Here is a 12,320-nt window from a genome sequence, read left to right on the forward strand (position 1 = left end):
CCTGCATCTCACAATGGATAACTTTCTATTAAACTTGAACTTTTATGTCTGCCTTAGTAGCAATAAAATCCAAAAATTGCTTAGAAAAAATATATAACTTTTTCTTTCTTATGTCACAAAACTAGCACCTAAAGCTAAAACTCTAAGCCTCAAGGCCAGCAATGCCTGGTTCAGATTAGCTCCCTCTTATTGCGGAAATACAGATGCAAAATATTGTAACAATCTACTTTCAATGCAAAAGTCACCTGTTGGATAACTACTTCTAATGAAGACTCCAGAAAATTTATGTCCAGTTCGGTGCAAAAGTCCTTTATAAAACTATTCTCTCTTTTGGAAGTTGTGGTATTTGCAGAACTGCATATCCAACAGGAGGCAATCAAGTAGCCAAATTCCAAAAATCAAACTTCTGGAATTTAGAGGTACTTTTTAACTCCAGCTATTCCCCTTCAAGCTCTCATAGTAAGCCCAGGTACAAGTGAGTCCATGGTTATTCTGGGTGTGCAAGCCAAATGTTTCTCATACTGCTTAGGGGATTATTTGTTAATTGATTTTTTTTTTAGTTAGTGTAAGTAGTGTGCACTATTGATGACAGGTGGAAAGAAATTCTGTCTTTTCTTGTCAGATTAAAAATGATATGAAATGACATAAGAAATGTCACACAAATATTTCCTGTATTTTTTCAAATGCATGCACATCCCTAATAAATATACTTGACTCAGAGCAAATGCCAGTGGGGAAATTTTCTGGCATATACATGTATTGCCATTCTAAAATAGCATGCATAGCTTGAAGATACACCCTAACCTCATCCAGAATGAGCCACCTTCAAATCTGTGTATGCCACTGGCTAAATGATGGCTTTTTATAAAATCTCCACTTTTTTTTGGTCACGTGATGTTGTGCTGAGAGAGCAGACGCAAGTGGGAGAAGTTCCCGGCTCGGATCGCCAAAACCCACCCTTCTAGACTACATTGAAAGGACCAAAAACAGGGATTGTACGGCATTCTTTTTTCGGAACGTTTTGCAGAAGCAGTGAAGCTGTTTGCCAGCATTTATGACTACAAAATCGTCTCGAAGAGAGAAGAAGAAGCTAGCGAGGTGCGACTCCAAGATGGTGGCGGGAGGCGAGGGAGGCCCCTCTTCGGTCAGCTCCGCATGGGTGTCTGAAATAGTTACTGAAGTAACACAAGCCATCGATGCCTCATTTGACAAAAAATGCAAGTAGTGTCTGCCAGATTGGACAGTGTCGATGGGAACTTCGAAGCTCTAAAGGGGGAGTTCTCGGCTTACTGCCAGCGTGTCTCTGACCTGGAAGATCGGGTACGGCAATTAACCCTGACGGCCACGTTACAAGACAAAGTAAAATCTCTGGAGGACAAGTCAGATGATATGGAAAATAGCTCCTGAAGGGGGAATCTAAGGCTCGTTGGCTTGCCTGAGTCTATCCCTGAGGCAGAGCTGAGAAAGTTTCTGGAATCATGGCTGATGTCTACTTTGAGGTTGCAGCTGGTTACGGGACCCTTGCACATAGAACGGGTGCATAGGCTGGGGCCTAAAAGATCAGCAGAGGAATGTCCATGTGTGGTAATATGCAAGATCCTGAATTATGCGCATAAGTTGGAGATTTTGAGAGAGATAAGAGTTTCTTTGTTGCTGGTTGTAAGTATTAGCAAAAAATTCAATTAAAAAAAAGAGAGAGATGGACTTTGTTTTTGTTTTTTTTTTTATGTTATGAGCAGGATGTCCCAATAAAACATTATTTAGTCATCTGACCTGCATCCTATTATATAGACCGCCTAGCAACTGGAATGAGGTACAGCCTATTTTTGCAGATTTTGTTTCCAGCGCATGTTTGGCCAGCTAATTTTGGGTGATATTAATCTGCATCTTGACAACTACTCATTTTCCGACACGCATGACTGCTTGGGCTTTCTCCACTCCCGGGATTTCTCCTTCTGGAATCACCAAGCAACCCATTTGAAAGGACACACGCTTGACCTCCTCTCCCTAAAATCAGCCACTAACCTCACTTTTCATATAAACTCTATATGGTCAGCAATCCCTTGGTCAGATCACTTCAAGCTAACCTGCTCCATTTCATGGCAAGTGAAAGGCCCGCTGTACTCTCAAAATCAAACGACTTATTACACTAGAGGTTATATTGACCTCAAGATATTTTGGCAGTTAATTTATAAAAAAGATTGGCCTGAGCCGGTGGATTCTGTTAACTTCTTGGCAAATTGGGACACACGATGTAGAAGAATTTTGGACACCATTGCTCCTCTCAGAGCAAGGTCCATAAAGAGGACTGCTGCTGCACCATGGTTTAATGATGATCTTAAACAACTTAAAACCACTTGCAGATGACTTGAAAGGGCCTGGAGAAAGCGCCAGGACACTCAACATCTAAATACATGGAAGGCCTCTCAGAGAAAGTATAATTATGCTATCAGACAATCCAAGAAACTCTATTATAAATCTAAAATAGGCCCAGAGTACAAAGATTTGAAACAACTCTACTCTTTAGTTAACAAACTCACAGATACTACAGTGCTCACATCTGTCAATAAAGGTATTCCACCTGCTGCAACTTTGGCCAAGTTTTTCAAAGAAAAATTCACAAAATTAAAGGATGCCCTACCGCAGAGCACTTTGTGTGTAAGTGATTTTCTTAGTGACCTTGATCCGAGTTCAGGCGAGCACCCAGCTGACTGATCGTTCTCACTCTTTGCACCTCTTACTGTGGATTCAGTCCTACAGGAGATTTGCAGACTTTCCAGTAAATTTTGCAAATTAGATGCTTGCCCAAACTGTTTACGCAAATGTGTTCCTCGTTGCTTCATAGCTGATTTGACGCAGCATTTCAACTTTATGCTTGGTATTGGCATGTTCCCTGAAACTTTTGGGAACATCCTACTTACCCCGATTCCCAAAGATGTCAAGAAAAACAGCCAAGATCTTGCCAACTATCGGCCGATTGCGTCTATTCCGCTTTTTGTGAAATTGATCGATAGCATAGTATACAAACAGCTCAAGGAATTCTTGGATAAGTTTAATATATTGCATGAGTCACAGTCAGGATTCCGTCCACTCCATAGTACCGAAACCGTGCTTGTCACCCTCCTGACCAACTTTAAAAAGGAAATAGCTGTTGGAAAGAGAATTCTGCTCTTACAATTTGACATGTCTAGTGCTTTCAACATGGTGAGCCATGACATCCTGCTTCAGCTCCTTGACTACTTTGGTGCCAGTGGAAATGTGTTAGCATGGCTGAAAAGGTTTTTTAACCACAAGATCATACCAAGTTAACTCTAACTCAAGCCTGTTGCCTCGCTGGAATGCAGACTGTGGTGTGCCTCAGGGCTCCCGCTTTCCCCAACACTCTTCAACATAATTTTGGTTCCTCTGGCCACAGCCTTTTCCAAATTAGGTCTCAACCCATTTATTTATGCGGATGACATCACTATCTCTATTCCTTTTAAAACAGACTTGAGCGAGATAGCCAATGAAATACAGCTTGGGTTACGCACAATGCTAGATTGAGCCAACACTTTTAAATTCAAATTTAATGCTGAGAAAACACATTGCCTTGTCCTCTCCACTCCCTATAACAAGTTCACGACCTCCGCAGTAATCACACCTGAGCTTGTCTTACCAATCTCAGAGTCTCTAAAAATATTAGGTGTACTTGTTGACAGACACTTAACTCTGGAGCAGCAAACGAACTCTACCACCAGACAAATGTTCTTCTCTCTTTGGAAGCTAAAACGCATAAAACCTTATTTCCCTAGGGAAGTATTTCGAGGTTTAACTCAGTCTTTAGTCCTTAGCCGCCTTGATTACTGTAATGGGATATATGCAGGGTACAAACACATGCTCCTGAAAAAATTACAAACTGCCCAGAACACAGCTGCTAGGCTCATTTATGGTAAATCAAGGTTTGAAAGCTCAAGGCCACTGCGTGAGAAACTGCACTGGCTCCCTGTAAAGGACCGAATAACATTTAAAATTTGCGCTTTGGTGCATAAAATTCTCTATGGTGAAGCCCCTGCGTATATGGATGCCCTTGTCAGCTTACCACCTTGAAACTCTCACAGATCAGCTCGCTTGTACCTAAATCTGCATTACCCAATCTACAGTGGCCTCAAGTATAAAACCGCTTACGCCTCCACCTTTTCCTATATTAGCGCACAACTGTGTAATGGTCTACCTAAATTTGTGAAAGTTATCCCTGATCATCCGAACTTCAAAAGATACCTTAAGACCTACTTATTGGGAAAGGCTTACGCTCTTGACCCGCCCCGCACCGCTACCTATTGAATTCTATTTTCTATCCATATTTTCCCACCTCTGCTATTAATCACTTGTCCCTTTCCCTACAATGCCATTGACTGTCTGTTTGTTGAAGATTTGATGTATGCTTTTGTAAATTACTGTAAGCCACATTGGGCCTGCCCTTGGGTGGGAAAATGTGGGATATAAATGCTGTAAAATAAATAAATAAAGAAATTCTGAGTTGGACATTCTTTCAAAAATGCCCCTCCACGAATTCTAGGTGCATGACACACACTTAAATGTTAGTGCCTGGTTTGTGGTGTCATGAGCCTTCATTTGCAGTTACTTTATTTTTTATAATTTCTTACCTACAGACAGTGATGGCCCTTGACTAGGGGTCTTGCACCAGGGATCTTTCCAGAAGCTTGCAATTGTGGTCTCAAGCTGGCCACTAGGGGGAGTAATTCTATAATAGTGTGTAAGTGTCCCGAGGGTGCCTGATTGGTACATATTCTATAAAGAAAGGTGCCTTCTTTCCTTTGTAGAATAGGAATAGTAGTATAACCATATATATATGTACATAGCATAGCAATATTTCTTGTATTCCACATATACCTCAATAAGTTCAACGTGGATCACAGTAAAGGCAAACAAGAACAATCAGAAATTAAAACAGGAATCAGAATGAGAAAAAAACTAGAAAAAGTTGTCCAAGGCACAATCTTCATCTGTATTTTGGGATATGTGTGTAACTTAGTGTCCTGCCTACACTCCAGCCAGTTGACAACCAAGTGTATGCCAACTTACAAACTATATGCTAGCAGATCTCTGCGTGTATTTGTATATACAATGCAATATGAGCACATATATTGGCTGGTGTGGGCTTTGACGGCAACTCCAGTAGTTGGAACATAAGGATAGAGCTGGGTGGACTTCTATGGTCTATGATCCAGAAACACCAAAGACCATGATCAAGTATATATCACATTTAATCTTGAATTGAGAATGAATGAGATTGTTGGGCAGACTGGATGGACTTTATCAGCCATAGTATCTGAGGATCTGAAGGTGACGAAACAGTGTGACAAGGCGGTGGCCGTAGCTAGAAGATTTGCTAGGCTGTATAGAGAGAGGTGTTGATGCTCCTGTATAAGTCGTTGATGAGACCCCGCCTGGAGTATTGTGTTCAGTTTTGGAGGCTGTATCTTGCTAAGTATGTAAAAAGAATTAAAGCGGTGCAAAGAAAAGCTTCAAGAATGGTATGGGATTTGCGTTACAAGACGTATGAGGAGACATTTGCTGACCTGAACATGTATACCCTGGAGGAAAAGAGAAACGGGTGATATGATACAGACGTTCAAATATTTGAAAGGTACAAATCCGCAAACGAACCTTTTCCATAGATGGGAAGGCGGTAGAACTAGAGGACATGAAATGAGATTGAAGGGGGGCAGACTCAAGAAAAATGTCAGGAACTATTTTTTTCACGGAGTGGTGGATACTTGGAATGCCCTCCCGCGGGAGGTGGTGGAGATGAAAACGGTAATGGAATTCAAAAATGCGTGGGATAAACATAAAGGAATCCTGTTCAGAAGGAAGGGATCCTCGGAAGCTTAGCGGAGATTGGGTGGCAGAGCCGGTGGGGGGGAGGCGGGACTAGTGGTTGGGAGGCGGGGCTACTGCTGGGCAGACTTCTACGGTCTGTGCCCTGAAAATGGCAGACATAAATCAAGGTCAGGTATACACATAAAGTAGCACATATGAGTTTATCTTGTTGGGCAGACTGGATGGACCGTACAGGTCTTTCTCTGCTGTCATCTACTACGTTACTATCAGGCTTATTTTCAAAAGTGATCGCCGGCCATTTCCTGACATAAATCGGGAGATGGCCGGCGATTTCTTAAAAGCGGCGAAATCGGTATAATCGAAAGCTGCTTTTTTGACAGCATCGCCGCTTTCCCGTCGCCTCGCTGGCGAAAGTTCAAGGGGGCATGGCGGCTTAGCTAAGGCGGGGCATGGGCGTGGCTACCAGATGGCCGGCTTTCGCCGATAATGGAAAAAAGCGGAGTTAAGCAGTATTTCGCCGGGTTTACTTGGTCCTTTTATTTTCACAACCAAGCCTCAAAAAGGTGCCCCAACTCACCAGATGACCACCGGAAGGAATCAGGGATGACCTCCCCGTACTCCCCCAGTGGTCACCAACCCCCTCCCACACTAAAACAATAAAAATAAAAACCTTTTTTGCCAGCCTTTATGCCAACCTCAAATTTCTTACCCACCTCCATGACAGCAGAATGTGTTCTATCCTCTGACAGCCTTTCCCTGATTGTGACACGTGGCTCTCGGGTGAGTGTGACACCTTTTCTGTTAGGTGCACTGCAGAGTCACATCAGCAATGCATTGTGGTGGGTGTAGGGTAGTGGGCTCTACTCCCATGGTGCTTTTCCCCCTGCTAACTGGGTCAGAGTGTGCCCTGCTTTGTTTCCATGAGGTAGTGGCCATTTTTGTAAGCCAGTTTTAGATCCCTTTCATGTGTTACCTACGTTAGTGAACTTAGTTATTACATTGAATGTTGCTGAAAGAGGGCATTGTACACCATTCTGCCAGCTCTGACCTACTGCTAATCTCAGTACCAGGGAGACTCTGTGCCAGTGGGGCAAAACCTCTGATCTGCAGTTAACTGTGAGTAAAAGTGCTTATTCAAATAAAGGACTTTTTCAAAGAGATTAGTCTTCAGGTGTCAACTGGTGTGCCAAGGTTATACAGCAGCAACAAGTCCTAGAGGCCTGCGTGTATGCAGGTCCCTGGAGCACTTTTAGTGGGTACCGCAGTGCACTTAAGGAAGGCGGACCAAAGCCCATCCCCCCCCCCCCCCCCACCTGTAACACTTGTGCTGGTAAATGGGAGCCCTCCAAAACCCACTGTACCCACATGTAGTTGCCCCCTTCACCCCTAAGAGCTACGGTAGTGTTGTACATTTGTGGGTAGTGGGTTTTGGGGGGGGTGGTTTGGGGGGGCTCAGCACCCAAAGTAAGAGCTATGCATGTGGGAGCTTTTTCTGATGTCCACCGCACTGACCCCTAGGGTGCCCAGTTGGTGGTCTGGCATGTGAGGGGGACCAGTGCACTACATATGCTGGCTCTCCCACGACCAAATACCTTGGATTTCGCGGGGGTTGGAGATGGCCGGCATTTTTTTCCATTATCGCTGAAAAACAAAACCGGCCATCTCAACCCCGGCGAACTCTGGCATTTGGCCGACCTAAACCGTATTATTGAAAAAAAAGATTGCCGGCCATCTTTTTCGATAATACGGTTCCAGCCAGCTGTAGTGCCGCCGCCACAATAGATCAACGGCAAACTATTTGACCGGCGACGTTCGATTATTCCCCTTTGTTTGTTCACCCCTTCAAAGAAATGTAATAGATTGGTGAGGCAAGATTTCCCTTCTCTAAATCCATGTTGGCTTTGTCTCATTAGTCCATGCTTTTCAATATGCTCAGTAATTTTGTTCTTTATACATCGAGCGCACCGGTCTATAATTTGTCGGATCACCTCTGGAACCTTTTTTAAAAATCGGCGTTACATTGTCCATCCTCCAATCTTCCAGAACCACACTTGATTTTAAAGATAAATTACCTATTGCTACCAATAGATCCACAAATTCATTTTTCAATTCTATCAGTACTCGTGGATGGATACCATCCAGTCCAGAAGATTTGCTACTCTTCAATTTGTTAAATTACGCCATTACATCCTCCAGGTTTATAGAGATTTCATTCATTTTCTCCGACTCATCAACTTTGAATATCATTTCTGGCACCAGTATCTCTCCCAAATCTTCCTCTGTGAAGACCGAAGCAAAGAGTTCATTTAATCTCTGTGCTATGGCTTGTCTTCCCTGATTGCACCTTTTATCCTATGGTCATCCACCTGATTCTTTTGCCAACTTCTTGCTTTTAATATACCTAAAAAAAAAATTTACTATGTGTTTTTGCCTCCAACGCAATCTTTTTTTCAAAGTCTCTCTCTACCTTCCTAATCATCACATTGCATTTGACTTGCCATTCCCTTTCCCCCTTTTTTATGCCATTCATTTTCTAATTAGAGATCCTCTGTGTTTATATCATGTCTTTTTGAATTCCTTGCTGTTTTTTTTTTTTTTTTCTCCACCATCTCCCTCAGGAGGGCATTCCAGGCATCAGCCACCCTCTCGGTGAAAAAGAATATCCTGACATTACTTCTAAGTCTACCACATCGCAACCTCGACTCGTGTCCTCCATTTTTACCATTTTCTCTTCTTTGGAAAATATTAGTTTCTAAATTAATACTTTTCAAGTATTTATATGTCTGTATCACATCTCCCCTGTTACTCCTCTCCTCTAGGGTATACATATTCAGGTCTTCAAGTCTCTTCTCGTTGGTCGCTTGATGCAAGCCCCATACGATTTTGTTGCCTTCTTCTGGACTGCTTCAAGTCTTTTAAAATTCTTATCAAGATATGTCCTCCAAAACTGAACACAGTACTCCAAGTGGGGCCTCACCAACGACTTGTAGAGGGGCATCAAAACCTCCTTTCTTCTGCTGGTTATGCCTCTACGTAGTCTAGCATCCTTCTGGCTACAGCCACCTTGTCGCACTGTTTTGTCTTAATATCCTCAAATACCTCAGATACTGTCACTCCAAGGTCCTTCTCCCTCTCTCTGCATATCAGCCTCTCACCTCCTAGTACATACGGGTCCCTTGGATTTGTATTCCCTAAATGCATCACTCTGCACTTCTTTGCATTGAATTTTAATTGCCAAAGACCATTCTTCTAACTTTTGCAGATCTTGTTTCATGTTTTCCGTTTCCTCCGGGGTGTCTTCCACAAAAAGGCAAACCTTACCTTCTAACTCTTAGCAATGTCACTCTCAGATATGTTGAACAGAATCTGGTCCAGCACTGATCCTTGAGGCACTCCACTATTTACCTTTCCTTCCTTCAAGTGAATTCCATTAACTACCACCCTCGGGCATCTCTGTCAACCGGTTCCTAATCCAGTTCACTACTTTGGGTCCTAACTTCAGCCTGTCAGGTTTATTCAAGAGCCTCCTATGAGGAACTGTGTCAAAGGCTTTGCTGACATCTAAGTAGATTATATCTAGCACACATCCTCTATCCAATTCTCTGGTCACCCAGTCAAGAATTCATTCAGATTCATTTGGCACATTTAGGATATTATAAATTATTTTTCTTGCCCAAATCCTGTTGTACATGTGTAAAAGGCCTCATAAAGTTACCCCACAGGTTTTACATGTGAAAAGTACACACAGTGACAAGAAGGCATGTATTTTTTATGTTAACTGTCTGGAGGGCATGTTCAGGGGAAGAGCATGGATAGAGTCAAAAAGTATGTACATATCAGGCCTGTGTACATTTGCACCTGCTCCCAAGCAAATGCACTTTGCTGTGATGATTTGCTCTTTACTAGTATGTTTTTAAAGACACACAAGCACCAATTTATCTTTTTACAATAGCCTCAAAATAAAAGTCTAAGCAACCTGTTATAACATTACTCACAATAAGGTCAGGAGGGAATCCAGTCTCTGTGGGTGGAAAGGTAATATGATTGCAGCCTGTGGACTCTGTAGACAGTTAACCTCTCTGAGTGCAATAATCAAACCCCATGGCCCTGCAAATAAATCTTCTAACACAAGAGTCCTTGTGGAGCTTGCCTTTGAAAATGCACACAATGTGCACACTACAGGTACTTTTGCTACCCAGTAATAGGTGCAAAGCATACACTGGAGAAAACATGTTGATTCACATTGCATACCTTTTTCTCCCAACCCACCCTTCCCCTTTTTTATGCTGCTAGGGAGTAGAGGGAGTAAACGCTTGTTCCCCCACATAAAAACGGTGCATATGGTTGGCTTAAGTAAGATGACTGTAAGAAGAGCTGTAAAATGTAAGTGGGGTGAAAGCACTGCATGCTAACATGGTATGTAAACTAATTTTGTGACTGAAAATTGATTTTTTTTTTTCATGATCTTTCTAAGCCTTGGCGTTGAACCTGTTGATAAAGATATTATTCAGAAGCCTCCAAGAAATGTAAAAGACAGCATTTTGACAAAAGGTCTGATTGTTAAAATCCTGATGTCTTCTATCATTATTGTGTGTGGCACCTTATTTGTCTTCTGGAGGGAGGTAAGAGAACTGGTTAAGTATATTTATGATACTTTTCACCACAGTTTTGCATATTATTGTGTTCCTGAGGCAAGCAGTACAATATGTTCTCACATCTGAGTGTTGTCATTCACAGAGCCTGGTGCAGACTTCTCAGCATTCACTAATTTTGTAGACCTTTGGCAGCACGCCTGACTCACATTTTTATTTTAACTGCAGAACAGTGAAGACATGTCTTCTCTCCTATCTTGGGGTTTTCTTCACAGACTTTTGTTCTTGCATTCCTGCCTCTCCATTTATTATTGTGAGTAGCACAGGATCCATTTCCTTTTTGTTTAGCCCCTTACTTGTTAGTATTTTCTGCCCTTTTAGGTTACTTTCTTTTTCTGTGGCTTCTGGCCTCCTGAGGCCTGAGCACCTGGCTGGGGCTTTGTTTTAAGGAAAAATATATAGTTTTACAATTGAGCTACAGATTGTAATAAGACCATGTACGTGACTGATCCTCATGATGTTTGCCTGTCCTGTCTGGGGCCTGGCCATAAGTCTCACTGTTCTCTTTGTGCTCCAATGCAGAAGATAACCCAGATAAGTTGGGAGGCCTTGCATGAGAAACCTTTTGGCATGTCGAAGTCCAGTCTATTCGCATCAAGTGCGTTGGTCTCATGGCATCAGGAGCAGCACCGGGCACTGGATATGCATCAACATTGAAGTTGTCTCCCCTGTCTTCACTTTGGTTGTTGGTAGCGCCTGTTTGGGCCGAGCATCATCAGACTTGACACCAAGGTTTCGCTAGATTCCACATTGTCCTCTTTGGCACTGAGGGAAATAGAAGCACCAACATCGATCCTCATTGATGCATGGTGTCAAGAGCTTCGGGACACCAGCATTTCTGGTACTCGAGAAGCATCAGCATCATGAGGACTGCTCCTCCTCTGTGGAAGCAGTGCCAATGTGCCAGTCTCCCTAAAGCTGAGACCCTACGTCCGTTTCGGCTCCTACATCTTCATGAGCTGCTCCACACCGACACTGGCCCTGCTTGCCCTTGAAGAGTGGTTCTGGGTCATGTTATAGGAGGAGCTGGGACGCATCTTAGCTCAGCATGATGCCAAGGCATCGAAGGTGCCAGTTACAGTGCCACTCCCAGCCCATTCTGGAGACCCACGCTATCTGTCTTTTGGCATTCATTGACGCCAGTGTCTCATCAGGCATTGGAACTGGCACCAACCAATGTGGTGCACCTTTCCAGCCCTTTGGGGGGGAGGGGAGGAAGTGACCCCGGAGTCCAGGAGAGGGACCCGTACCTTGAAGCTCTCATCCAAAGACTTGATTGCACATCCAGTGGTAAGACGGGCATAGACTCAGATGTCCCATGAAGAGTACTTTGCTGAGTCAGATACGTAACTGTACCTGGGGGTCTGATGTAGAACCAGAAGAGCCCTCGGAGAAGGGATTCGTTGGCCTACCTCCATACCCCTCTCCACCTCAGGAAAGGAGAAAACCTCCCTCAGAGGCACTCTCTTTTGTCAAATTTCTGAGGGAGGACCTCAATCTCATTTAATTTTGAAATCGAGGATAAGCCCAGGGCCAAGATGCTGGGTGTTCTTGGTTATGACTGGGCATCCAAATGGCAGGTGAAATTTAATGTAGACAAATGCAAAGTGATGCACATTGGGAAGAAAAATCTGAATCATAGCTACCTAATACTAGGGTCCACCTTAGGAGTCAGCACTCAAGAAAAATTCTAAGTGTCATTGTAGATAATACGCTGAAATCCTCTGCTCAGTGTACAACGGTGGCCAAAAAAGCAAACAGGATTCTAGGAATTATTAGAAAAGGGATGCAAAATAAGACCAATGCCTCTGTATTGCTCCATGGTGC

The 12,320-nt window shown here is 43.2% G+C and overlaps 1 protein-coding gene across 7 annotated transcripts in view; it reads left to right on the forward strand.

Moving 5' to 3' along the window:
- Positions 1-12,320, forward strand: part of ATP2C1 (ATPase secretory pathway Ca2+ transporting 1) — a 291,909-nt gene that overhangs the window by 247,691 nt on the left and 31,898 nt on the right. For all 7 annotated transcript variants that reach the window (XM_030206388.1, XM_030206411.1, XM_030206380.1 and 4 more), the window contains one exon: positions 10,316-10,463. In XM_030206388.1, the coding sequence (XP_030062248.1) occupies positions 10,316-10,463 (148 nt within the window). The remainder of the gene's footprint in view (positions 1-10,315; positions 10,464-12,320) is intronic.

Source organism: Microcaecilia unicolor, chromosome 1 (assembly GCF_901765095.1).
Source record: "Microcaecilia unicolor chromosome 1, aMicUni1.1, whole genome shotgun sequence".
In the NCBI taxonomy this organism is placed as follows: domain Eukaryota; kingdom Metazoa; phylum Chordata; class Amphibia; order Gymnophiona; family Siphonopidae; genus Microcaecilia; species Microcaecilia unicolor.